Genomic DNA, 27,959 nt, shown 5'->3' with positions numbered 1-27,959 from the left:
GGCCTCCCTGTCCATCACCAACTCCCGGAGTTTACTCAGACTCACATCCATTGAGTCGGTGATGCCATCCAATCATCTCATCCTCTGTCATCCCCTTCTCCTCTCGCCTTCAATCTTTCCCAGCATCAGGGTCTTTTCAAATGAGTCAGCTCTTCACATCAGGTGGCCAAAGTATTGTAGTTTCAGCTTCAACATCAGTCCTTCCAATGAACATTCAGGACTGATTTCCTTTAGGATGGACTTGTTAGATCTCCTTGCAGTTCAAGATCCTTTATGTAATATAAAAAGCAAACGAGTGAAAATCAATGAGTTTTCAAATGTCTAGCACCAATCCGGCAGCCCCTGAACCAAAAGTACCCATTTAACACTTCATGAAAAGCCATGAGGCCTCTGAGCTTTAAGGACCACAATTTATGGTCCTCCATCATCTGAGATAACTAGATGACATACATACCTAGGTAAATATTATTGGTGATATAAGGAAATGGCTCTATTATAAAGTTGTCATTTTCCAAATGAAATTTGTATGTGTGCCCAGATTATATTTGCATTCACATTTAAAGATGCTGAGTTACAGTGTTAGGAATGAAGCCATCTATTCTAAGCAATAATTACAAAATCAGTTCTATTTTTCATACTGAATATAATTAATGTGATAGACTTCAACTGAGGCTTTTTCTACTGCAAGCTTTTGGAGGACACATGCCCTACCTATCTAGGCAATTCTCTTCATATAGCACCTCGTACATGGTCACAAATAATTAGGTGCTTAATACGGATGTTCTTATGACAATGGTAATAAAAGGATCTGCAAAGGCATTTCTGAAAGCTCTCAAAACTACTGGGAAAATCTGATAAATATGATTGCACTTGCACCTAGAAAACCTAGAAATGGATCATTTTCTTAAGGAAATCACTAGAATTCTCCATGATATGACTTAATACTCCTTACGTCTTCTTTGGCCATGGCCTGCAATCTGAGAGACTATGGAAATTAAGAGACTTACTTGAAACATAGTGCTAACACTGTAACAGATCTGTTCGGTGACCTTGAGCAAATTATGACACCTCTCTGAGTCCATGAAATGAGTAGATTTGACTAGGTGATCTGTACAGTTTCTTCCAGTTCCAAAAGTGTTTTCCATTTTGCACTCTTAGAGTCTTCTCTGTTTCATGTAACCATGAAGTCCTGTTTATTGACTCAGTGGATGGGTGAGGGTCAACAGAGGACGTATTTATATGACTTAGATGACTTTGGCTGAACGCAGTCATTTCTAGTCAGATATGCCAGGACTGATATCAGTGCCATATGTGTGGTAGACGTGGTGTTTCAAGGTTCTTGTCACCTATCTTGGTCATAGACACACGTGGCTCTGTCTCTGGGACTGGCCTGCTGTTTGGTCTAGGCCGTCACACATTGGCAATAGAAGCGTCGAGCTGGCTTAGGAGTTCAGAAAGCTCTGAGTTTTTATGTGTTTGGATTGAATAAAATCTGTGATGGACTTGAAACAATTTTCTCCACATCCATCATAACCACTTTTAAATGTGCAGTCTCTCAGCACAGTTATCATAATGAGCTCATCATGGTGAGAATTTTTGATAATTTGGAGATTTGGGATAAAGTGGAAAAGATGAGACTTTCATGGATATAAGAAATGTCCACATTTGACTTTTAGCTGAAAAGTGACCCTTTTAATTAAGGCAGGTAGGCCTGCAGTCAGCAAATCACTGAGCGCACTGCAGTGGGGTGATGGGACAGGGTGTGTTGGGGAGTGTGTGTCACAAATCAGAGATGGCTCCAGCGCTGAAAGGGCTCTCACTCTAAGGTGAACAATGAAACATGCTCGATGAACTTAGATACAAAATAGCTGCTGATTGGCGTCTTAGGGGAGGCTTGAGACACACCCCTCCCATCTCCATGTCTGTACTGTGGTATCCGACTCTTTGTGACCTCAGGAACTGTAGCCCACCAGGAGCCTGTGTCCATGGGATTTCCCAGGCAAGAATACTGGAGTGGGTTGACATTTCCTTCTTCAAAAGGACCCATCTCTAAAGGGACAAGAAAGGTTTAAAGCACTTCCAGCCATAGACATAGGCAGTTTTCCTGAGAAGGCATTTGTTGATCTGGGTTGAGCTGAGAGTATTAAGAAAGATAAGGAGGGTTTAGAAATGAAGGGAAGTGGTTAAACAGTGTGCAGTTTAAATTCACAGTGGAATCTTACCCAGTCTTAAAAAGGAAGGAAATTCTGCCATGTGCTACAACCTTGAACTTTGAGGATGTCATGCTAGATGAAATCAGCCAGTCACAGACAAACAGTGTATGATTCCATTTGCACATGGTAACTCAAGGAGTCAGATTTTCAAAGACAGAAATTAGAAGGGTGATTGCCAGGGGCTGGGGAGATGGGGATGGAGAGTTATGGTCTAATGGGCACAAAGTTACAGCTTTACAACTTCAGAGTCCTGGAGATTGGTTGGAGGACAATGTAAATGTGCTTAACACTACTGAACTGGATATTTTTAAATGGTTGAGATGGTAGATTGGATATTATGTGTATTTTACCTCTATTTTAAAAATGAAAAATACAATACACTATAGCAAGGTGAAAGAAAGTAACGAGGAGGAGGCTTTTTCTACCCTAAGGCTTCAAGGGAACCAAAGCAGGATAGTGGAGAAATCACAATGAGTTCAGTGTGGTGACAGGTTCGTGGAAGGGAGCTGGGAAGGTTGAAGCCAGATCTGAAGCCATGAGAGCCTGCCCTTTGAGGTGTCAGAGGAGGAAGGGACAGATTTAAGAGACACTGGAGAGAGGGAGTGAATAGGACTTTGTAATGGATTGTGTGAGGGTAATGGAGAGGGAGAAATATGAGATGAAATCGAGCAGTGGTTTTCAAAAAGAGTTTCAGGAGCATGATCATGTTTTGAAATAATTTACAGAACTTCAATATCTAAATATGATTAAAGCAGAGCAGCTCAGATGGAAAGCATGGTGGGAAGAACCATGGTTTATTTGTTCATGGCCCCGGGATGACTGGTTTCCTGCACTAGATCTGGCGTTTTGCAGAGTAACAAGAGGCTTGGTGTTTGGTGTCATCATAGAACAAAAGCTGGTGAGTGCCAGAGTGCATGACATATACCAGGATCACCTGTGTACCTTCAAGCCATGTGCATTGTTTTCTTTTCTCTCGCCTTGTTTCCTAGGGTGATTGACATGCAAAGCATTTATGAAAAGATGCTCTAAAAATCTGAACCTAATGGAAACTCTTTGTCCTCCTTTTTCCCAGGAGGGAGACACTCCAAAAAAGGCAGCCCCTGGCACTGTCAGCAACACTTCTATCGCCTCTGCCACTGCTACTGCCATTGTCACCAGCACTGCCACAGCCACTGCCACGGCCACTACCACGACCACTACCACAACCATTTCCACCATCACCTCCGCCATCACTACTGGCCTCATGGACAGCAGTCACCTGGAGATGACATCGTGGGCGGCCCTGCCCCTTCTGTCCACCAGCACCACCAATGTCCGGAGACCCAAGCTCACTTTTGATGACTCGTATGTTGTCCCCAGATTCTCTGGAGCCAGTTAGGGAGCAGCAAATGGGGGTGGGGGTAGTATGGCTTTTCGAGCACCATGCATGTGTCACCTGAAATAAGACCTTAGCCGCAGCTATGCAGCTCCTATAGCCTTAAAAGTATATTCATACATCCTTATCCCCACCTAGAAATGTCATTGGCTGATTTTAAACATGGAGCTCTGTTACTGTTTCCAAAGGCAGGTGCTGAATCCTAGGTTGCTTGGTCCTCCTTGCTTACCCGTGTCCTCAGGTAGAACTGTGTGCCAACAAAGAGAATTACAGCTAGAGTCTGTTGGATCTGTTTGGGCAACTTGAGTGGTTGGGGTTGGAGGATATAGGTATTTATCCCAATGGGCCATTAGGAACCAATCTCACTCACTGGATTATTTCAAGCTTGGTTATTATATGCATGACAAGCATCCATCAGCCCTGTTCAAGGCATTGTATAAGAATGGATTTATAGCCCCCCAAAGTATGACAATTCAGTCTTTTAATGAAAAGATGAAACATTGCTTTCTGAATGAGCTCATTTTATTTGTTTAGGGTTCACAATGCTGATTATTACATGCAAGAGGCTAAGAAGCTGAAGCACAAAGCTGATGCACTGGTAGGTTTCCTTATTGCTGCTCCGACATAGAGCTGGTTAATCCCTTAGCACCGCAAGGAATTAAAGTCCCCAAGTTCTTCGTGCCCTATTGCCCTGCCATTCTTTGTTTTCCCACTCTTCTTCCCCTTGTTCCAACTTCAGAGGTGCCGAGGCTTATGCTCCCTTTCAATTGAATTTGAAATGACTTTTGAAACTGCCCTGGAGAAGGTGGGTGCTCCCATGGTTTCTGATGAACTCCAAACTGGTGTAGACAGGGAGAGAGTTGCTGAGAGCTGGTTAAGTGCCTCAAACACTGGCTTTGGGAAACTCAGGTCTGTAGAAAACACTTGACTGCTTGCTGCATTAGATAACCTAGGGCCCTGCACAGAGAAAGTATGTTCTGGTTTCTGGGTTTCCCAGGACACTTGGCCCTGCTGCCTCCAAGGGTGGTGGGTACCTAGACCAGGAGAAACCAGGCACAGAGAGCTATTTGATTGACTGAGCTACCTAACAGAGGGTCTCAATCGTGTGTGTTACAGTCACTTGGGGAGCTTTAAAATAGCCCTCATGCTCAGGCCACACCCCAGAGAAATGGAATCAGAATTTCTGAGACTGGGACCATATGTGGGTGCCAAAACTCCCAGGTGATTCCCAAGTGCAGCCAATATTGAGAACCACTGCCCTAGAGAAGACCCTGAATTCAGAATCCCCACCTTTGACTAAAGCTAGCATAATTTGAGATGTCAGTTCAACTCCATTGGGTTAAAAAAAAATCATATCCTCCATCATTGCCTTGTGTCCAGCCAGGACTTGGCTGGCCCGTGCTGCTTGCTTCTGAGAGGGCTATAATGAAGGACCACAGTGGTCCCTGCACCATCACTTGTGAATGGCCACCATCCACTGCCCTCTCAAGGGCCACAGTACATAAGGAGATAATTGGTGTATCTTTAGTATTAAAATTTCAAAGGGATGTGTGAAAAAAATGTCTAAGAAAACTCACTGAGTGGTAGGGGAGGGAAGAGGGAATGATAATAGGGTGGGGGAAGGTTGAGCAATACTCATTTAGAAGAAGATGTCTTTGCCAGGCTTACGTCTATACCAGAGTTAGACACTTCTTCGGAGTTCAAGCCCCTCAGCTATAAATAAGGAAACCAAGGCCCAGAAGAGGGTGTGACTCAGGCAATCATTGGCACTATGGCCCATATAGTTGTCTCTCTGGACTTCAGTTTTTCCGTTTGGAAAAAGAGAGATTTGGACCAGGTGGTTTTTAAGGATCCTTCCAGCTATGGGTTTGTGAATGAAAAGTCAGTTTCAAAAATCAGGATGTAGATTTCCTGATTTCCAGATTTCCTGTAGATTTCCTTAATTTCCACAGGAGAGAACCAATCAGAGTTGGATGACCTGAGGAAGTTATCTTGCCTCCTGAGGAAGGCAAGAGAAGAAGGAGATAACTTACATATATACACAAAGGTTTTCATAAAATCAGTTTCAATTGGGCTGAAACTGATGTTTTTCCACAACAGCTTACAGAAAGGAAAGCACCAAATTCCTGCAGTATATAAAAGGGGAAGAACACTTATTGTAAAAAGAGTCATTTACAGCAAGAGATTCTGCAAGACTTGTAACTCATCATTTTATAGTTGTACTTAATCCTTTGCTAGAGACAGCTACTCTGCTGTTTTGAGAATTGAAACCTTCACAGTTGCATAGACAATATTTTGATAAAAAGTATATAAGAAAATTAAAATAGGTCAATCTGCATTCTATTGGTTCTTTCACATAAAATTCCATATTAGTGAAATTCTTCCATCCAGCTATCAAAAATTGAAAATGTTAAATACTGTTATAAAATACTCACTATAAAACTGTCATATATAATATTCATTACACATAAAAAAGAAATCAGTATGTCTAAGTCAGTTTAATCGTGACCATTATCAGGGCTAAAACCTTTTGCAATAAAATTTTACTAAACTAAAATATTTAGTAGTGCTATATTTGGGAGCTTTCTGACTCACTATTTCAGACCATCATTTACAGTGAAAGTGATGTGATTATTGTCACGAGTCACACTGCAGCTTCCCATTTTTCATGACAATAGCATCCATTTGTTACTCTTCTCCTGGGGATGGGGTTGACATGCTATGCTAGAGTTCCAAGCAAAGACTAGATGCGTTAGTTGTCCAGGAAGCTTGTAAAAAGTGGAGTTTCACAGCAAACTTTGTCTAGACCAGTGATCCACAACCTTTTTGGCACCAGGGACCAGTTTCCTGGAAGACAATTTTTCGCACGGACTGGAATGGGGCAGCGGGGGGAGGGGACGGTTTCAGGATGATTCAAGCACATTTCATTGATTGTGCACTTTATGTCTATCACTGTTAAATCAGCTCCACCTCAGATCATCAGGCATTAGATCCTGGAGGTTGGGGATCCCTGTTCTAAGGACATTACGATGACCAGTCTAGTAAATGTGGTCAATAGAAACTAGTCGAGGCAGTGATTTGAATTCTGCTCCACCAAAAAGATAACAAAAATAGGAATACCACAAAGACATGATACCTTGCTATAGTTTTCTCCTCTCATCCAGCCTCCATGTCATGACAACAGAACCTGAAATAAGTTACATCCTTGTTAGGACAAATTCCTAATTGCCCCCACCATATCTCAACCTTGGCACTATTGGGCCAGGCACTTCTCCACAGTGGGAGCTGTCCTGGGCATTGCAGATGTTTAGCAGCATCTCCAGCCTCTGTCCACTAGATGCCTCCCATCGCTAGTGGGGACAATCAAAGAGGTCTCCAGACATTGCCAAATGTTCCCTGGGGGAGGGGTGTGAAGTTTCCCAGGGTTGAGCACCACTGCTTTCGATGAAGGAGAGAAGAGGAACTGTCATGTTGATGAGTCTTCTTCCTGTTCCAGTTTGAGAAATTTGGCAAAGCCGTGAATTACGCGGATGCAGCCCTTTCCTTCACTGAATGTGGCAACGCGATGGAGAGAGACCCTCTGGAAGCCAAGTCTCCATACACCATGTACTCCGAAACTGTGGAACTCCTCAGGTTCATGCTTTTCTGCTGCCTTCTTCTTAAGCTCTCTCCACTCATAATTAGAAGCTACTATATTTTTGAAAAATATCTTTTCCACCTAGTAATGATTCATTCAAGGCACCTTCTTCTCAGAAGTCATCATAATTAGTTCTTGCCATTTGATTCACGTCATGGGAAACTTGTAACTGATGGACACCGCTTTTTATCAGTTATCCCCTTCAGAGGTTCTAATGTGAGTGTTATAACTTGTGATATTCATAAAATGGAAAGGTAGTGGGTGGAAATAAAGGATCATCATTTCATGGTGTCGAGCAGGCCCTTGTCTTTTCAAAGCAGTTTCATAATTCATAGAAAGCAATCTTGTTGGGATTTCTGCTATAAATCATGTTTTCTAAGAATTTCTGCCTCTGTTATGAAAAAGAGAGGGACAACATCAGGGGTGAAATAAACTTTCCAGGCATCTAGAATTTGAGGGACAGTCAAGCTGGTAGCAGGGGAGCCTAGAAGAGGCTGACGCTAGGGAATGGTGTATTAACAGCACAGATTATTGGTTTCATTTGCATTTTGAATGAAATTTTCTGGACTGTTGGTCTTGGTGCAGTGGAGTTTGTGGGTAATCAAAAAATTCCTGTAAGAAGGGAAAGGAGAAGAAATGATATGCATTTGAGTGCCTTCCTGTAATCTTCAGGTATTTGTGAAAAGAATTTCATCCACCTCTGAATAGTGGATAAGCACTCACCCTCATTTGCTGGATGGACGGCATCATGGTTTTTGACTGAGCAGTTCTTCACCTGATAGGCCCTTATATCCCAGGCACCTCTGACTCGATTAGCTGATAATGCCAAGCTTGCTTTTTATTGTGTTCTTGCATCTGCAATAAACCATTACAAATCTGAACACACTTGTACCTAAACCTTCAGACAGGCATCAGACTGAAGCATGCATATTTTTTTGAGGAAAGCACTTGAAAAGATCAAAAGAATGGGAACCATTATAAAGAAGAAGAAGGAAAAAAAAAATACCACTATGATTACATAGACTCGTAAGATTTAGTTAAAGCCACCGAAGTAGGGAAAGGATGAGGAAAGTTCCAGCCTTGCTCTGCCAGGCCAGGCAGCCATCTTTGGTTTTCACTGCTCTGACAAGCATATAAAGTATCTCTCAGACATACTTTATGTGAAAGCTGCCACTGCCATTTGTAGCTTTTAAGGGGAAATTGATTTCTCAGTGTCTATCCAAGGCTGCCTGCAGTTTTCAAAGATGTACAAGATGAAAATCCTGGCAAAAAATGAGGAATCAAATTGGAAGGGAAACTTTAATGAATAAACAAGAAGAAAAGCTTCACCTTCTATTTTAACACAAACACATTTTAAGGCACTTTTAAATTAAGAAGGAAATGTAAAAATGTTAGCACAGGCTTCCCTTGTAGCTCAGTTGGTAAAAGAATCTGCATGCAATGTAGGAGTCCTGGGTTCGATTCCTGGGTTGGGAAGATCCCATGGAGAAGGGGATGGCAACCCACTCCAGTATTCTTGCCTGGAGAATCCCAGGGACAGAGGAGCCTGGCAGGCTACAGTCCATGGGGTCACAAGAGTCGGGCACGGCTTAACCACTAAACCATAATGTTAGCACACACACAAAATTATGGTGAACTGGACCTCTTCCATGCTGATGGTGGGAATGGAAATTGATCCTTGTAAATTGAGGGCAATTTGGCATCATGTAGGAAAACCGATACAAGTGAGCATTCATATCTTTGAAGCCACTAATTCTAGAAATCTGAACTTACTGTACTGAAGAAAAGAATTGTAAGAGGAGAATGAGTTATCCATAGAGTGTTCAGTTTGGCCTATGTTATAGCACCCAATTTGAAGGAAAGCAAAACATTGATAACAGAAGGGTAATTAATTACCTCACAGTACTCTCAACAGAATATTTTGCAGCCATTGAAATGCAGCAGTACCATGAAGGGAGATGGAGGGAGATGGAGACCATGTAGCTGCACAAAAATGTTTATAATATGGATTATAGACTCACTGCACTTCTGACCATGAAAAGCATGTTTCTGCATGTGGACCAACTTAGAAGGAAAACAAGATCATAACTGTAACTTCACCCCCAATTACAGTTATTATTATTATTATTTATATATATGCACACACACATATTTTTCTTACACATGCACTCAGAATAGAAAAGCAAAACCTCACATTTCATTTTTGGTAAAAATACAATGTGAATCACTGAGTAATACTTATTTCCTTTAGAAAACACTTCTTTTCCCTTTATTATTTACAATTTCTTTTCTTTTTCTCCAAACAGTTTTTTTTTCCATGATATGATAGTTTACTTCCCCCATAGGGTATATTTTCAGTGGAACCTAGTAAAACTCTATGGATAATTTAGAGATATTCACTTTAAAGGCAGTCTTTTGAAACTCTCTTTTCAAATCATTGTAGACTCACATGCAGTTGTAAGAAATGGCACAGAAAGTTCATGTGTCCCTCTCCCCCCACCTCCCTTCATGGTGCTGTCCAGCATAGCTCTAGTCCAAGATCATGGACACAGACATTGGTACATTCCATCCACCTTGCTCAGATGTCATCAGGTCTTTTATCCCAAAATTTCACCAGTTCTATGTGCAATCCTTTATGTGCCCTCTCTATATATAGAATTATATATTTTCTGCCTAGTGTATGTGTGTGTATAATTTTCTTTGGAGAGAAATTTCAGTTGGGAATAAAATGAACTAAGGCAACTAAGTCTTCTTGCCCATGTAAACAATTGGAACTCCACTTTCAAGGCATTTCAACAATGGCTGCAATTAGAGGGTGACTGTAATAAGAACATAGTTTTTAGTAGCAAATTTTATGCTGAAGAGATTTTTATTATACTCTCGTTAATGGTAGAGCACCCTATGTTTTTCAGTGAAGTAATTTTGGTTTCTCTCAGTCTTGGGAATCTGCAGTAGAAATATACTTGTGAAAACAAGTGGGGCATCACAATGACTGACATTTAAGTGATCCAGCTGTCAAACACAGATTTATGACATCATAAAACCCCTTTTTGCTTAATGTGGCAACAACAGGAGGGACTCACAGCAAGTGCATGAGTCCTTTTGTCAGAAAATGTTCATTGGACAGAACTGTGGCAGTAATAGGGAGAGCAGGGGGATAGGGGGCATGGTGTTCTGGGGAGGCTACTGAAAGTGTGGGCTTACCAATGCCTTGTCATGATGAAGAGCTAGTCCAGGCTGCCTGAACATCTTCAGCTTCCTTCTGCAACAGTGAACTTGCTACTTATTCCACCACGAGTTCCTGTGAAATTGTATTATAGCTCAGACAATGATTTTATGCAGTGAATTGATTTTCAAGAGTCCAAATGCGCAGAATGGAATGTGCTCAGCTCAAAGAACAAAAATGGGAACTACTCAACCTCTGATTGCCCTGGTGTGGAATGGTAACTATTAAAGAGAATGGAAAGACAAACTATGCAAGCACCATAAATTAGGGGTGCTCAGACCTTCACCTGCTGTGAAATTGACCACCCTTAAAAAAACAAAACCACTTCCTACAGGAATATGTTCCACACCTGAGCCATTAGAAAAGCCCTTTCTAACTGTGTTGGAGGCCCCCCCACCGCCATGCTCGTGTCAGACATCATTGTGTGATTGTTTACCTCAGGTGTCAAAAACTCAACTGAGACTGACATTTGTGTCCACCTCTTGTGGAAAGCTAATAATATTGTTTAGCTGGAGTATTCTTAGAAACATTATTTTTTCAGCACTTATACACAGGTGAAACCCACAGTAATTCCACAGCACTGTTCTAGACCATGGGCTCTAAATATAACTGGCTTCTCCAGAGCGAGCTTCCATTGGTCACACCAGTGCTATTGTGACACACTGTGGTCATCGTTTTGTGAATGTTTTCAGGAAAGCACTCTTTTGCCCACATGGCTTTCTCAGTCCTTCTGCCAGAGCCAATGTGGGCCCAGCTCATTCGAGTGATGACAACACCAATGGTGTTGGGGCTTTATGAAGGGTCAGACAGATTCCATTTGAGCTTGTCCTTTCTCTTCAAAGGTATGCCATGAGGCTGAAGAATTTTGCAAGCCCCCTAGCTTCAGATGGGGACAAAAAGCTGGCTGTACTATGGTAAGTCTCATGGAGGTGACCAGGAAATAGCTGAAATGTTGCAAAAAGATTTGAAAACTCAACTTAAGCTGCTTAAGTCATTATTCCTGTTTTCTGCTAAACTCTGAAAAATTAACTAATGGATTTCTTCAGTTGCTGACTAAACATCTACTCTCCACATTTACACTCTTATCAAGATGGAATTTTAATGCTTATCCTTTCTTTAAAAAAATAAAGCCACATAAATTTATTTTCTTGCAGTTCTGAAGGTCAGAAGTCTGAAGTGTGTTTCGCTAGGCTAAAATCAGGGCTGTTTTCCTCCCAGTGGCTCTAGGGAGAATCCACTTCCGCCTTTTCCAGAGGAGGTCTGCATTCCTGGGCTTAGGGCCTCTTCCTCCATCAAGAAGTCAGCAATGTATCTTAACATGTGTCCCTGACTTTGACCTTCTGCCTCCTTTTTCCATCTTTGGTGAACTCTTTCTTTTTTTTTAAATGTTACTGAAATATCATTGATATACACTGGTGTGTTAATTTCTAGCGTACAGCAAAGTGACAGTTCAGTTCAGTAGTTCAGTTGTATCTGACTTTGTGACCCCATGGACTGCAGCATGCCAGGTTTCCTTGTCCAACACCAACTCCCAGAGCTTGTTCAAACTCATGTCCATCGAGTCAGTGATGCCATCCAACCATCTCATCCTCTGTTGTCCCCTTCTCATCCTGCCTTCAATCTTTCCAAGCATCAGGGTCAGTTCTTTGGATCAGGTGGCCAAAGTTTTGGAGTTTCAACTTCATCATCAGTCCTTGCAATGAATATTCAGGACTGATTTCCTTTAGGACTGACAGGTTTGATCTCCTTGCAGTCCAAGGGACTCTCAAGAATCTTCTCCAACACCACAGTTCAAAAGCATCAATTCTCCAGCACTCAACTTTTTTATAGTCCAACTCACATCCAATATAACTACTGGAAAAAAACATAGTTTGACTAAACGGACCTTTGTCAACAAAGTAATGTCTCCGCTTTTTAATATGCTATCTAGGTTTGTCTTAGCTTTTCTTCCAAGGAGCAAGTGTCTTTAATTTCATGACTGCAGTAACCATCTGCAGTGATTTTGGACCCCAAGCAAATAAAGTCTCTCACTGTTTTCACTGTTTCCCCATCTATTTGCCATGAAGTGATGGGACTGATGCCATGATCTTAGTTTTCTGAATGTTGAGTTTTAAGCCAACTTTTTCACTCTCCTCTTTGATGTTCATCAAGAGGCTCTTTAGTTCTTCTTCACGTTCTGCCCTAAGGGTGATGTCATCTGTGTATCTGAGGTTATTTATATTTCTCCCGCAATCTTGATTCCAGCTTGTGTGACTCAGTTATACATATGTATTCTCTTTCATATTCTTTTCCATTATGGTTCATGGTTTATCACATACTGTTGAATATAGTTCCCTGTACTATGCTTATTCCTTCTTTTTAAAAAATTTTCTTTTTTTTACTTATGTTCCTCGGTAACCATAGGAGAGGTGCTACGGATGGGAGTTGTATTTTAATGAATAGGTCTGAGGAAATGTTGGCATTAATGTGCTCCTTTCCCCATCATCACAGCTACCGATGCCTGTCACTTCTCTACCTAAGGATGTTCAAACTGAAGAAGGACCATGCCATGAAATACTCCAGATCACTGATGGAATATTTTAAGGTAATCCTTATTTTGTGTAATTTATAGGTCCTGGGTGATTAAATCACTAATGAGACATGGCAGGAATGTTATGAAATGTCACGGTTGTCACAATCGAAGGCTAAAGTTTCCGCATCCTGGCCGTCCATGGCCGTCTCACTTCTCCTTTGGAGTTCAGCAGAGAGCTTGGGTTTGATCCAGTTCCAGGGAGAGAAGGTAGTTCAATCCCCTGATGATGCTCTGGAGTGAACAAATGGGCCTGGGCACCTTTCTGGGTCCAGTCAGGATGGTGATCCCTTCTGCCTGCACTGTGGACTGCCTGCAGAACATGGCTCATGTTACATGAGATGCCAGCCTAGAAATTTCTCAGCAGTGAGAGAAGTCACCACAGCCACCCTAGGCTCTGAGGGCACAGCCACACCCCCAGGGGCCCTTTGGCCATGGGGAGTGTTGAAGATAGTGGTTGCAGTTGAAGACAACTGATAACTTTGGCTGTCAAAATAAACCAACAATAAATAAACAAACTCATCCTCTAGGGAGCTGGTGTTTTTGATTTGCAAAAAAAATGAAATATTTGAACCACAAGATGCAATGCCAAGACGTGGGAACAAGCCCAGATAAAAACGGCAAGCCTGGAGCTGGGCCTGGCAACCATGCCGGGTGTCATTGGCTGAGGCTCCGTGAACCTTCCTCTTTCCACCCGTCAATGCTGATCGTGTGTTAGAGTTGAGGGCTCAAGGTTGCTGTTGGGCAGATCTTGAAAGAAAAGGATAATTTTATTTATTTAGTCATATTATTTTTTGCCAAGTGCGTCAGCTGACAGGGCTCAGTTGCATCAAAGCAGTTGTTTGAAATGAATCAAATCCTGACCTTACCTCAGACGTTCAAAGCCAGTGGGTAGGGGTGCGCGATTATGTGGGAATGCCCACTCAGTTAGGAAAAGAGCAGCTCTCATGTGGTGTGGCCATCATAAAGCTAGTGCTTGTGAATGCAGTCAAATGCAGCAGCTGCCCCTGACCGTGTGTCTACAGTCTCCACCTGGGCTCTGGAAAGGCGTCTTGATGCTGGTGGTCTGGGACAGGGCCTAAGAATGGGCATTTTGAACAAGTCCCTGAGCGATGCTGATGCTGGTCCTTTGGGGGCACTCTGAGCCACAGCCCTGGCCTCCATTCTCTGTGGCCTGTTCTGCGCCGTGTTCACTGCACTGCAAAATACCAAACTGATGTTAAGTAACTCACTCCTCTGGCAGAGCGTTGAGCTTCTTTGAGGTTCAAAACGGGAAGCTCCCACCTGCTGAGGTCATTCTAACGAGCTGATCTTTTACTAGTGAGACGGTGCTGAGTGTCAGGATTTCCCATGCTCCACAAGTGTACAGTCATGAAAACAGAGGAGGCCCGTTCTTTTCTTAAAATAGATTGTGTTGAAGTGTAGTTGATATACAGTGTTGTGTTGATTTCTGCTGCACAGCAAAGTGATTCAGTTATACACATATATACATTCTTTCTCATGTTCTTTTTCCATTCTGGTTTATAGGAGGATATTGAATATAGTTAGTTCCCTGTGCTAAACAGTAGGACCTTGTTGTTTATCCATCCTATTTATAACAGTTTACCTCTGCTAATTCCAAACTCCTATTCCTTCCCTTCCCCAACTCCCTCCCCCTTGGCAACCACAAGTCTATTCTCTATGTCTGTGAGTCTATTTCTAGTCCTTAGATATGTTCATTTCTGTCATTTTAGATTCCACATATGAGAGATGTGATATGGTGTTTGCTTTTCTCTTTCTGACTTACTTCACTTAGTATGATGTTGATCCCTAGGTCCATCCATGTTGCTGCCAATGGCTGAGTCATAATTCATTGTATATATGTACCACATCTTCTTTATTCATTCCTCTGTCAATGAACATTTAGGTGTGTTTCCATGTCTTGACTACTGCAAATAGTGCTGCTGTGAATATAGGGATGGATGTATCTTTTCAAATTAGATGTTTTTCCTGATATATGCCCCAAAATGGGATTGCTGGATCATATGGCCATTCTATTCTTAGTTTTTTTTAAGGCACCTCCATACTGTTCTCCATAGTGGCTGCACCAATTTACATTTCCACCAGCAGTGTAGGAGGGTTCCCTTTTCAAGGAGGCCCATTCTTTAAACCGGAGGGAAAAGAATGTTTAGCATTCTACTGTGGGGCAGCCCTGGGCCGGTTACACTGCTCAACAGGGAAAAGCATCAGCCATGAGGATATGCATGTGATGATAGCAAATCCAGGTGATACACAGACACACACACACAAAGGCTGCTTGGTTCTGGCCAGTTCCTGGGATTTTAGAAATGACAAGCCAACTTGCATCCCAGGGAAAAAGTTTGCAACTGGAGCTAAAGGTGAAAAGCTTGTCTGTACTCTGAAGAGCTTGTTTTGCAGAATAAATTTCAGATGAGGATAATTAAACCACTTCTTGGAGAACTGAGTCTGATTTCACTGGGCCTTTTAGTATATAAGATCTTTCATCAAGTGACTTTCATGGTCCTGATTGGAGCCCACTAATTATCCTAACCAGCTATTTTCATCGAGTGTGCATCATGGTGTGCTGACGTGCACATACATCCCAGCTCTGCTAACGAAACAGGAGGCATCCCAAAATGCTGCAATCAATATTAATGTACTCTAAATCACACTTCCATCTGTTTCTGAATTAATAAAACACAAAATAGATGTCCTCATTTCCCTCTCTGTTTTTCTCTTTTAGCAAAATGCTTCAAAAGTCGCTCAGATACCATCTCCATGGGTAGGCAATGGAAAGTAAGTATCTTCTGAAAATTGCTTTTTCATGAAAATTAGTCATTGAATAGATCCCAAATATTTGGTATTGACAAGCCAGGCACAAAGGTTAATTCTGAGATTACAGTAATTTGGGTGCGCACAAAATTCTAGTCAGGTTTCTGCTAATGGTAGGACAGAAAATTTTAACATGATGTGATTCCAAATTTCTTTCACTATTTGATCTTTAAGCCAAATGACGGCCATAAAAATATCAGTTAATGAGATGGCAAGCACCATGCCATTTCGGGGAGGCAGGGTAGAGTTACCTCCACTGCAGTGATTTTTCAATGATTCACTCAGTAATGAAAGACCAATGAAATATTCATTGATATATGGTAAGTGCTTTAATAAAACCGAAGGCATAATAGTGCTGAAAATGTGAAGGCACTTCGTCAGCCAATTATCTGAGCCTTCACGATGATTTTTATATTAATACTAAAATACTCTGCCCTAAAATATAAAAGCATCTACTATACTGCTGGCCTGAGGCTCAATGAACTCACCCACTCCACAGCCGTCCTTAGAGCCGTATCTGCTTGGAACAGCTCAGCCCTCCAGCAGCAGGGTGGGAGCCGGTAAACCAGTTGACCCAGGCCCAAGGCTGCCCTCAGTTCCCAGGATGAAAGTTAAGAGAGCCCCTTCTCTCTGCAATGAAAGGCCAGACTCAATGACATTGGAGCCTCCTCTGAAGAGAGGTTCCTTTTCAGAGGGCAATTCAGAATCCTAGTTCTGTCTCAGCCCTGAACTAGCTATGTGCCCAAACTTACCTGAGCATTCGTTTCTCCTGAGTCCAATACCTCTCTGACCACTGCAAGCCCACTCCCCACCAGTAGATGTATTCTTTTGAAAAGAGCTGCTTTTCCCCCCATTTTTCACCACTTCAAAATTCTTATGTCTCTGATCAAAACACTTTCTTGAACAGTGAAATAGTCTCCTTTGCCGCTTTATAAATATCTACAAAGCACACTCCTAAAGGAGTGAAACTGTGAACTCTAAGATCATAAAAAAAACATTCAGAATGAGGGAACAGATCCATTAAAAACTATGCGCCAACTCAATTACTGTATTGAAAGGAAGTACCGTTTAAATTGTTGAATTAGGTCTCTCTCTTATATTAACGGACAAAAGCGAGACCACAGGCCCAGAGAAAGCTGTTTTCTCTGAACACGGAGTAAAGCAAGGGCAAATTCAGGTAAGCACCCATTCAAGAATCACTGGGAAAAAGTTTTTAATTCTGCAGTGAAAGAACTCAAACACATTCTAAGCTTGTGAAGTCACATTAAAAGCCTCCTGAAATGATTTTTTAAAGCAGCTTCTATCTGAAGAAAGCACACTCCCTTTGGTAGGTCAGAGAGCTTTTGAATGAGGCAACTCAAAACGGTTGCTCAGGGGTTACAGCCCATTCAGTCAGCACATACTTTGGGTGCATTTCCCTATGAGAGGCTGGGGATGCACTGAATGCCAAAGGCTCCCTGTACTCCAGAAGCACATGGTCCAGTGGCAGGAGGGAACAGATCTGAACAAAGTTCTGTGGACACCCAAGAAAAAGAGAGCCTGGGCCTCCCTGGGTGGCCAAGGAGGGCTTCTTTGTCTGCTAGCAACACTATAGCCTGCATCCCCCAGTGGATGAGGATGATTGGCCCTGCACCAGACCTCTCACGATCCTTCCAGAAGAAGCCTCCCCTGACCCTGACTGTGAAGACAGTGCAAAGAATAAGTTGGAAGGAGAAGAAAAACCTATTCGAGATAGAGCAGGGGTCAGCAAATCTTTGCTGCAGAGGGCCAGATAATACACATTTGGGGCTTTGCCAGTCCAGAAAAAACTGAGGTTGTTATGTAAAAAGAATATGAGAGAAAACAAGTTTCCACAAAAATCTTACTGATGAAATTCAGGATATAATAGCAGTTTTAGAATACAAGTCTGTTAAGGAAAAGAAAGGAATTTTGCAAAAATAGAATTTTGTGTTCTTGGGTTCAAATATAGTATTCTCATTTATCAAATTGATTGCATATGTTCATCTTTTCAAAACATTTGTAGTTCACAGGCCATGCAGAAACAGGAGGTGCACCAGGGCTTTCAGTCCCAATAGAGTGTCATGGTAACCACATCGTGGAGATGCTAAAAAAAGGGAGGGGCAGCAGTCTCAGATGTCACCCAGAGAGAATAAAAAAGAAGGCTATGAAAGGAGGAAAGAACAAGGCCATTAGAGGCCTTTAGAAGAGCTGTTTCAGTACACTGGGGGCCTTGGGTGCTATATCGAAAGGGTCGGAAGAAAAGAAATATTGCCCCTTGTTGGGGACATTGGCCAATAAAAGGACTGCAAAGAGTTTGGTTGTCACTGGAGGGAACATTTCTATCAAGCAAAACTTTTCCCCAAGCTTAGGGCAGGCTGTGCCTGTACAAACATGGGAAGAGCCCGAGGAGAGTGGTAGGAACAAGCCAACATGGACTCAAGGGTGAGGCTCGAGGTGGACACCCACATCAAGGGAAACCTAGTAGAGGGAAGGTAGGACTTGGAGGCAAGTTAGCAGAATGGAAGGAAAATGGACTTTGCAGGAAAACAGACCTTTCAAATCCCAGCTCTTTGACCATCTGCTGTGTGGCTCTCAAAAAAGGAACTGATCTTTTCTGAGCCCTCTTGTTATCTGTGAAACAGTGACAGCAGAAACTCACCCAGAGAGTTGTCATGAGGCTTAGAGATAAAAATCAGTGAAGCCCAGAGCACCATGCTTGGTGCACAGCAACTTTAACAAATAGCGGTTGCTGCCACTGCCATGTTTTGTTATCATTATTACCTTTTTAAGTTGGAAAACATAAGTGATCTTGCCCCTAGAACTCCCACAGCTCTTGGTCTACACGTCACTTTTGGCACTTATCCTAGTTTCCCAGAAATTAATGGATTCTTCTCCCCATTAGACTGTTTGCTCTTTTCAATAAGGAATTGCTCATTCTTTAATTCATCAAAGACTTATTGCCTGCCTACTGTGTATGAACACTTTTCCAGGCACTTTACCAAAGTATTTATCCCCTATCCATGTGCTGCTCTACATTATTTTTCTTCCCTTTCCAGAGCACCTCATACATAGTGGATACCATATAACAACAGAGGGATAGCTGGAAGGCACTCCATTCACTTATCTCACTGGTATTAAGTACATGTTATGTATACCAGGCACCGTTCTATATGCTGGGAATGGCACTGGATGAAACAGACAGGGATTCCTGTCTATTTCACATTCTTTCAGAAGAAAAAGACAGTAGAAAAAGAATGAATATGCTAAATGATAAATGTCATAGAGGAAATTAAAACAAGGAAGGGGAACAGAAAGGGCTGCTTGGAGGAGGATCCTCAATAGGGACATTAGGGAAGGATGATGAGAGAATGAGCTATGCAGATCCGTGGGGGAAGTGCATTCCAAGCAGCCAGACACCACCACCTTCTTAGATAGGGGCGTGGCTAGTGACTACCAGGGGCAGCAGGGGGCGAGTGTGGCTGGGAGGCAAGAGAGGATGGTGGGAATCTAGAGTGCTCACGCTATGGGTGGTGGAAGCCTGTGCTGGTGTGTGCACACTTATGGCCATGTGCCGTGGACATGAAGAAAAGCATAAAATCTGAAGCAGATCCACAGAGGGAGAGCTCAAGAATGAAGCCCCAGCTGTGGGGAGAGCCAAGGTGGAGCTGAAGGCACACTAAGAGGAGCACTGCAGCAGCCCTTCCAGCCAGAGGAGCGCTGTCTCAGGCAGGCTTGGATTGGTGGATTTCACGTGTATGATGTGGTATTCTGGGAGTTCAGGCGTTCTCCACACCAGATAGCTCACGGAGCCTCATGTCAGGTCAGTCATGACCAAAGGCAAACCATGCCCTCATTCTCCTTGCCTCCACCACTGATTATTTAAAAGAAAGCACCAAGTGGAAAGGAAAGAAAGCTCCTCACTAGCTCCTCAATGTTATAAACTGAAAAGGCCTTTTCAGGAAATAAGAGGTAAACAAAGGTGATGTGTTTCCCCTTGGGATTTCTGGGCAGAGTTGGAAATCATTGAATCCAGCCTTTTCTTGCAGTCCATAAAGGCTTCAGCAAGGGGAGGGGCTCAGGAGCCCCAGGCTGGAGTCTCGGTCCCTGGGATTCCAGAACTTTTCAAGCACCACATGGTCCCCGTCTCAACGTTTGTGACACTGACACCTTTATAATCTTCTCTAGAAATTACAAATGAGGACGGTTTCCTTTCTTGCTGTAAATTGACATTTAAGGATTAATGACCACCACTGGGGTGGGGACAGGGGAGAGACTGCTGCTGCTGCTGCTGCTGTGTCGCTTCAGTCGCGTCCAACTCTGTGCAACCTCATAGACGGCAGCCCACCAGGCTCCGCTGTCCCTGGGATTCTCCAGGCAAGAACACTGGAGTGGGTTGCCATTTCCTTCTCCAATGCAGGAAAGTGAAAAGTGAAAGTGAAGTCACTCAGTCGTGTCCGACTCCTAGAGACCCCATGGACTGCAGCCTACCAGGTTCCTCCATCCATGGGATTTTTCAGGCAAGAGTACTGGAGTGGGGTGCCATTGCCTTCTCTGAGGGGAGAGACTAGATAATAGCATTTCCAACCTGCCATGAAAAAAAAAAATCCAGCTTTCACTGCTTTTATGTTGACCTTCTGTGCCCAGGTCCCTGAGTTTAATGATCCCTCTGTCCCTTCCCTACCTTGAAAATAAATCTTTACATCAAGAAGTATCACACATCTCAGAGGTTATAAACAGAGCAGGCAAACCTTCACACCCTCTTACATCACACAAGTGCAGAGCAATTGTGGGGATTCACTTTAACCTTCATACTAGAACATAACAGAAGATATACTCTGTTTGTAGAAGTGGACCAAAGCTCTCATGAGGCACAGCCTGTGTGAATCTCGGGTGACCGTATCAGTTCAAATGCTCCCAGACTGAGTCATCCCCACTTCAGCATTTTGGTACATGGGGATAGCTGTTCCCCCAAATCCTCTATGGGTGCCTGTCAGGGTGCACATGCGTTCTAGGAGCAGGTTGGCTCTGAGGAATACAGCCACCCTGGAATGTAGTTGGCAACAAGTGGCTGGTAAAGGGGAGGGAGAGTGAGAGAAGGTTCCTGATGATGGGAGGAGTGTGTTTGGAGGAAGAAGGAGTCCCAGAAATAGCTTTCTCCCATTTCTGTTACTCCCCCAAATGATCAGTCATAATAAAGTGTGCATTATACTGGGCATTCAAAGCCTGGTTGAAAGAAGATGGGGAGAGCTGAGATGTATATTGACCTGGCTGGTAGGCACAGGCAGCAACCCAGCCTTTGGGACTGTCCATGACCTAAGTCCTCGCCCTCCATGCAAAGTGCAGCCAGCAGGTGACTTCTTCTTACTGATATTAAAGAATTAAACAAAAATCTACCTCCAAACAATGATACTGCCCAAAGTAGCAATTTCCAAGACATTTCTTTATAAGCCAGTCTGCAGGTGAACTGTCAGCAATTAACAGCCATCCTGTAGCAGGTCTTAAAGAATCCTAAAGTGATATTCAGAATCTTACTTATTTCCAGCTTCCCTACTACTCCTCCTTGGGGGCCTTTTAAGGATCATACTTTGCTTATTGTGGTGACTGTATTTGGAGCAAACTGTCACCCTGGTTTCCACAAAACATTTTGATAACAGACCAATATAGCACATCAAGTTTTTCTAAGTGCCAATATCCATTCTGGCAGCAGGTAGAGAAAGCATCGTAACTCTGAGCTAATTCTTTCTCTGGAACATCAAAAGACTTGTTATATGTATTCAAAGTAAAAGCTACATTTGTGGGTAGAATTAATGCCAGAGAAAGATTCACCCAGCTCTCTCTCTGGTATTTTAAAACAAAGTAGCAACATGCACAGAGTCATCAGTGGTTGCCAAAGGCAGTCAGACTTCTGTGTTTAAAGTTAGAAAAGAAGAAGGATGGCTCTTTCTACAGCCTGGCACTGTAGCCCTGGGTGGGTTGGTCTGATGAGGCAGGAACAGTGGGGAGGGGGAAAACTACTGTGTGGGTGAAAGCTGTAGGGTGTCCTCCGAGAAGAGCTGGTGGGATGCGAGAGTAAGCTTCATAGGTGTTCACCATGCCAAGCCTCACTGTGGCAAATCACACCCTCAAGAGGCCCCAGTATGAAGAGGCAGGGCTCAAATGCTATTGTCACTCCCCCCTAGCAGCCTAACAAGCCCTGTCTCTTCCCATCCCCCAGGAATACTCCGTCCCCAGTGTCTCTCAACAACGTCTCTCCCATCAATGCAATGGGGAACTGTAACAACGGCCCAGTCACCATCCCACAGCGCATTCACCACATGGCCGCCAGCCACGTCAACATCACGAGCAATGTGTTACGGGGCTATGAACACTGGGACATGGCTGACAAACTGACAAGAGAGAACAAAGGTAAGTACGCTGGGCTGTTCAACTGGTTGCTCACAGGCCATGGTGGATTCAACCTGCTTTGAAGGGCTTGAGTTTCTCATGATGACCTTATCTTTCTGTTGGTCTAATTTCTAAGGCTAGATGAGGGAAGAGATGGTGAGATCAGGGTCGACTCAGTGACCAGTTTTTGTGAAGAGAGTGAAAAGATCTAGAATCGAGTTCTCCTTTAAAACTTAAAGTAACATGAATTATGATGTATTGTCAAATGTCTTTTCCAGATTTTCACTCAATGATAAAGATCAACATAGAGAAACAGAGCAAAGCAAAAAAGAATGATTTGCAAATTAATTGGGATCAAGATACTATTGGCTTTTTTTGTTTCTTTAAGACAAGTGAGGTAGCACCACGGCCTTCTACTTTCAATATATTCATCAGCTCCAGGGATTTCCCTGGTGGTCCAGTGGTTGAGACTCTGAGCTTCCAATGCAGGGGGCCCAGGTTCAATCCCTGGTCAGGGAACTAGATCCCATATGCTGCATGGTGCAGCCAAAATATATTTTTAAAAAATTATTGAAGATAATAATCATCAGTTCCACGGCACTTGATAATGTGGCTTGCATTCAGAAACCAGGGTCAAGGCTCAGCTAGTGTCTTTCACCCACTGACACTTGGGACGAAGGATCAGGGCCCCATTCATGAGAACACATGAGGTTTGCTGCAAAATAAATGCAGGGAGGACCCTGCTTCACCAGAGGGTGAGTCAGTGGTCCTCCACCACTCATGCTGCATCTGTGACCTTAGCTGCCACCCAGGTTCACCCTGAAGTCTCACTATCCTAATGAAGATAGGAAGTTCAAAGAAATCATACTTTGGCCCTGGCCATTCAGTGGACTTTGATGATTCTGGAGCAGCAGTTAGTGAAAGACCCACTGTAGTTAAGGTGGAGACAGATGTGGGTCTTTCAGATCAGATTGCAAAGAGGTGAGCCGAGTTTTAGAGCAACAGAAACATCTGGCCAGATACAGACAAAAATTCATGGCCCACATACGCTGCCGGCTCCTGCCAGGACATGACATGGTACAAGCTGCATGGAGTGGGCTTAGGTCCAGGCCAGTAACATGGATTTCATGGAATCCGGCTGGAGCTGCAGGCCACTGAGATGCAGAGGGAAGTTCCTATGAGTTACTGGCCCCTTCTCCTGGCTGCATCTCTACTGTGGGATCACTCAGCAGGCTGGGAAACAGTCCCACAGAACTAGAAAGGGTGCAGATTTTGAAGTCTAATCATTTAAGCTTGAATCGTGTCAGTTACTGGCTGGGTGACCTCAGACAGTTACTGAAATCTGTGAGCTACTCCCTAGCTTCCATTTCTATAATGGATATAATGAAGACAGGATGACAATGAAACTGCCCACAAGGATGATAAGAGATGGGTGGAATAAAACAAGATTTGTCAATCACCTAGCATAAAATATCAGGTGCAAGGTATAAATCCTACAAATATTTCTTTCTCTTTCCTTATCCCATATGATGACATATAATTCAGATTCTGTGGCTATCAAAGCATATTCCATAATTTGGGACTTCAACCCTCAACCCAACTAGTAACACTGAGTCCTGGGGTTATTTGCATGTGTTGGTTCTGTGTGTTCATGCAGCAATTTCTATATGCCAGGCGCTGTACTCTTTGTTTTATCATTTGTCATCTCATTTATCCCCATTTCCTAGATGTAGAAACTGAGGCTCAATGAGGTTCAGAAATTCTCCCATGATATCGCAGCTCATCATACTGAAAGCATAAATTCAGTGGAGAACTGTCAGATTTCAGAGTCTGAACTGTTAACCTACAGGATGCACTGCCCATCTAGAGGGCAGAATTAATCATGCATCCTCAGAAACCTTCAGTGAGTTCTCAGTTATCCGAGTAAGAGACAGTTCTTAACTTGAAACCCAAAGACAACTGGCCCAGACAAGCAGGCCAATCCATGAGTTCTAGAATTAATCATGAAGGCATAAGCATCTCAAGTCTTGCCTAGCTTATCTGCCTCCACTCTTCTCTGTCTTATGTTGTACTGGCAACTGGAGGGCAGTTCAATATTTATGGATTTCCTTCATAACTGCATACATTTTCAAATCTGGTAAAGTAACTCCTTCTAAATTTACTGCAGACCTTTCCAGGAGCTCTGTAGTGGCTGGGCTGATGTTTGAGTGAGATGGTACTCATCTTGTCCTCAGCCCCTGTGTCAGGGAGTTGTTTAGTCCCTGCCTACTACTGAGTCAACATGATTCTGTCACTCCACCAGCAGAAATGCACTGCACCCTGCTGGCGTGGTCCAGAGGCTGTTCAGGGACCTGGACAGAGGACTTAGTTTGGAATCTTCTTTTTGCAGCCTTGAGTTTCATACACTTTGTCATTTCTGAGCTGCTCAGAGTGAGGGACTCTTCCCATACCTGTCTTGTCCCCATAGATATGGGGAAACTGAGGCACTTTTTTTTGAGTGAAACTCTCCCTCCACCCAGAGACCACCATGTATGTCCACCTTTTCCCATGCAGTCATGCAGTGGAAATTGCTGAGGTTGGCTGTTCCAGTGGAAGGTCTCCACCCCTGCCCCCCTCTCTGTGTGCCAGTATAGCTGCAGATGGCTCATTGCAGAAGATGGGCCAATAGGGCTGATTCTGCCCTCTGGCCTTTGTTCTAGAAGCCCAGTTCCCTATCTTCCCAGCTGCCAACTTGAAGCACTTATTAAAGTGGTGACCTGGGTACCTAGTTAAGAATGCCACCATGGGCTGTGTGTGGAATACCCAAGGGACATCTCATTCACATTCATTCGACAGCAACTGGGTCCTTTAACATTTCCCTTAATATTGTATTACAGAAGAAAGTATTTTCAATGCCCAAAATAATTCATTCCTTTATCAGCAGAAATTACTTTTATTACATCGTACAGGTTAAACAGTATCACATAATCAAATGAACCTGATACATGGAGAAGGAGCCCATATGTTATATATAACATGAAAAATCAATGCATTGTTTAGTGAAACACCATCTGCTAAGCAATCAAGCACACATAACCCATGCATGGAAATTGCTTTACAAGAAGGCAGGAGACCATCACAACCACTTGAGGGTAGTCTGCAACACCTCCTCCCTCTCCCTCCACAAAGATACCTCACGCCCAGCCAGCATAGGAGCCATTTTGTCATGGACAAGAGCCTGCTTCTCATGGAGATCGATACAGTGCCAGTCCAAACAATTCAGACATACAGAGGGGAAGCCTAGCTGGTTTCTGAACATCAAAGAATTTTTCCGATATACTCCCCCATCCTACCCCAAAGCAGACAGTCTGAGACTCTGGTCTCACTGCTTAGTGGCAGGGGGTGCTCAGTGCTGTTCCTTGCCTGAGTCAGCTGGCGGGGAATCAGCAAGGCACTCTTACCATCCATGTCCCAGGGAGCCTGGGGACATGCTGTGTGACAGATCCTTACAGGTTATTTTCCTTCCCTAAAGGAATAAGATGAACCAAGTCAGATGCCTCCTAGCCAGTGGCTTGGCCTTAGATACCGATGGTGCTAACGGTGGTCCAGGCTCACTGGTTATATCTACATCAAGCCAAGAAACATCAGTGAAGTCATTTCATTTACACAAAAGGAAAAGAGAGTATTTTCAATTGCATAACACAGAGAATGAGAAACAGCTTGGAATCATATACCATTTTCTGTATAAAGACACCTTTCTAACTATAAAGTTATAATACATAAAAATATAAATTCAATATTTTTATAAAATATATTTAGATACATAACTTTATGTGTAGATTTTCAATTCATAAATATTATATATGTTTCTATAAACATATATGTAAATATATAGACAAATATATTTTATGTGTAATATATTCATATTGTGATATGTGTGTGTGTATCTCACAAACCTCCACAGGATTGTAATGTATTTTTAGAGGTCACAGTCTGAGAAAATGTATAGTAATTTGAAAAAAAACTTACTATGAATTAACAGATTTGAGTGAATTTGTGTTTTCTTAATCACAGTAATACAGACATGATTTATGCTATGGAATTTGGGGAGCTAACAAAAGATTAAAACTATAGTGCTTAATATCCATATGAAGTTTGGATCACCTTGTAGATACTCTGGAAATTGATGTCTAATGAATGAATGAATGAATGAACCAAGAATAACTCATCCAATGCCCGCGTGCTTGGGGTGCTGCTTATGGCCCTACTGTCATTTAAAGGCCTGACTAAGGTCTGCTCTGTTTTCAGAATTCTTTGGCGATCTGGACACGTTGATGGGGCCCCTGACGCAGCACAGCAGCATGACCAACCTTGTCCGCTACGTTCGCCAGGGACTGTGCTGGCTGCGCATCGACGCCCACTTGTTGTAGTGGCTGTGCCCCCATCTCCAGCCTTGCCACCCACCACGCTACCTCTACCAGAGCGCCGACGGGCACTGGTGGAACTCCACTCATTTGGGAAAGTTCTCTTTGATTATGTTTGTTTTGATGCTTCTTTTGATATCTGTGAAAAACAGAAGTCATTGTAAGTGGACACTACACCTTGAGAGCAGTGTATCTTTTATCACTTAGTCATTTTTCTGTATTTTCTATGCATCTCACAGATCCCACCATCCTTTTGTGCTTGATGGAATGACAGTCCCTATAGTATTTTTTTAGGCCCACACTACCCAAAAGAAAGAATGGAAAGCAATCGTGAGAACAGGTTCCTGAGAAGTGAAACAAAATGTCATATATATATATATATATATATATACATATATATGTGTGTGTGTGTGTGTATGTGTGTGTGTATATATATATATATATATGTCATATGTCATGTATATGTCTATGTATGAACGCAGACACAGAGAACCTGCAAAGATTCAAATTTTCAGCAGTAGCCATTCCCCAAACTGTGCTGTTCTGTCCAGATAAGAACGTATTTCAGAATCCGTTGTTAAACTTTTGTGATTCCCACAGACTCAGTTTTCAGATGAGAATTTTCACTGTTGAAACCCACTGGTTAGATATTTTAGCAACATCAGAAAGTCAAGAGTGTTAAGAAAATTCATGAGCACAGCAATGCCACTCTGGAACAGTACTCTGGCATGCAGCCAGAGGACTTTTTAGTTAGTATCCCTTTCCTGATTCCCTGTTTGAAAAATGTCAAGGATGAGAAGAAGTGGCAACATTTATATCAACAACTTTAAGGCATCAGCTGGCATAAGTCATTTTGAACTCCATGATTTGAAGCGTAAATCCTCACCCATGATTCTCTTTGTGTAAAGCTCTCCTTTGAAGGGCAGTTCAGTGGTGCATGCCCTAGTAGCCTAGATGCTACAATCCAGTTTAGAGATGAGAGATGAGAGGGCTCTGGCAACTGTCCAGGGAATGCACACCTCTGCCTCTTTTGCAGTTGATTGGTGGGTCCATAACTGGCAGGACTTTTTTTTTTTTTTTTTTTTTTACTGTGTTTTGCTCAAATCTCTGGAAACCAAAGTCAAGTTCTCACTACTAGAAGTAGTCATATACAGTTTGCTTCCTAATGGCTTTAAAATATGGACTTCCCCGATTATTATCACATTTGCTATTTTACAGAATTTCTTTTTGAGTTCTTTCTGTTTTCTTCTACCTTTCTCTTCCTTTTTCCTTTGTTTCTTTTGATTTTGGCTCATTAGCTTTTGACTGAAATACAATCAC

General features: G+C 42.8%; 1 protein-coding gene and 1 non-coding gene across 4 annotated transcripts in view; both read left to right on the top strand.

The window, feature by feature from the left end:
• Nucleotides 1–26,954, top strand: part of AFF2 (ALF transcription elongation factor 2) — a 538,570-nt gene extending 511,616 nt beyond the window's left edge. For all 3 annotated transcript variants that reach the window (XM_070290609.1, XM_070290611.1, XM_070290610.1), the window contains 8 exons: nt 3,286–3,557; nt 4,123–4,186; nt 7,085–7,221; nt 11,294–11,365; nt 12,942–13,035; nt 15,764–15,816; nt 22,067–22,257; nt 26,524–26,954. In XM_070290609.1, coding sequence (XP_070146710.1) covers nt 3,286–3,557; nt 4,123–4,186; nt 7,085–7,221; nt 11,294–11,365; nt 12,942–13,035; nt 15,764–15,816; nt 22,067–22,257; nt 26,524–26,645 — 1,005 coding nt within the window. In that variant the 3' untranslated portion in view covers nt 26,646–26,954. The remainder of the gene's footprint in view (nt 1–3,285; nt 3,558–4,122; nt 4,187–7,084; nt 7,222–11,293; nt 11,366–12,941; nt 13,036–15,763; nt 15,817–22,066; nt 22,258–26,523) is intronic.
• Nucleotides 22,683–22,755, top strand: TRNAG-UCC (transfer RNA glycine (anticodon UCC)). The gene has a single exon. It is a non-coding gene; the product is annotated as a tRNA-Gly (tRNA).
• Nucleotides 26,955–27,959: the final 1,005 nt, after the last annotated feature.

The sequence above is a fragment of the Ovis canadensis genome, chromosome X (genome assembly GCF_042477335.2).
Source record: "Ovis canadensis isolate MfBH-ARS-UI-01 breed Bighorn chromosome X, ARS-UI_OviCan_v2, whole genome shotgun sequence".
NCBI classification, from domain to species: Eukaryota; Metazoa; Chordata; class Mammalia; order Artiodactyla; family Bovidae; genus Ovis; species Ovis canadensis.
Note: the sequence above shows the minus strand (reverse complement) of the source record. Positions and strands in the feature narration are given on the sequence as shown.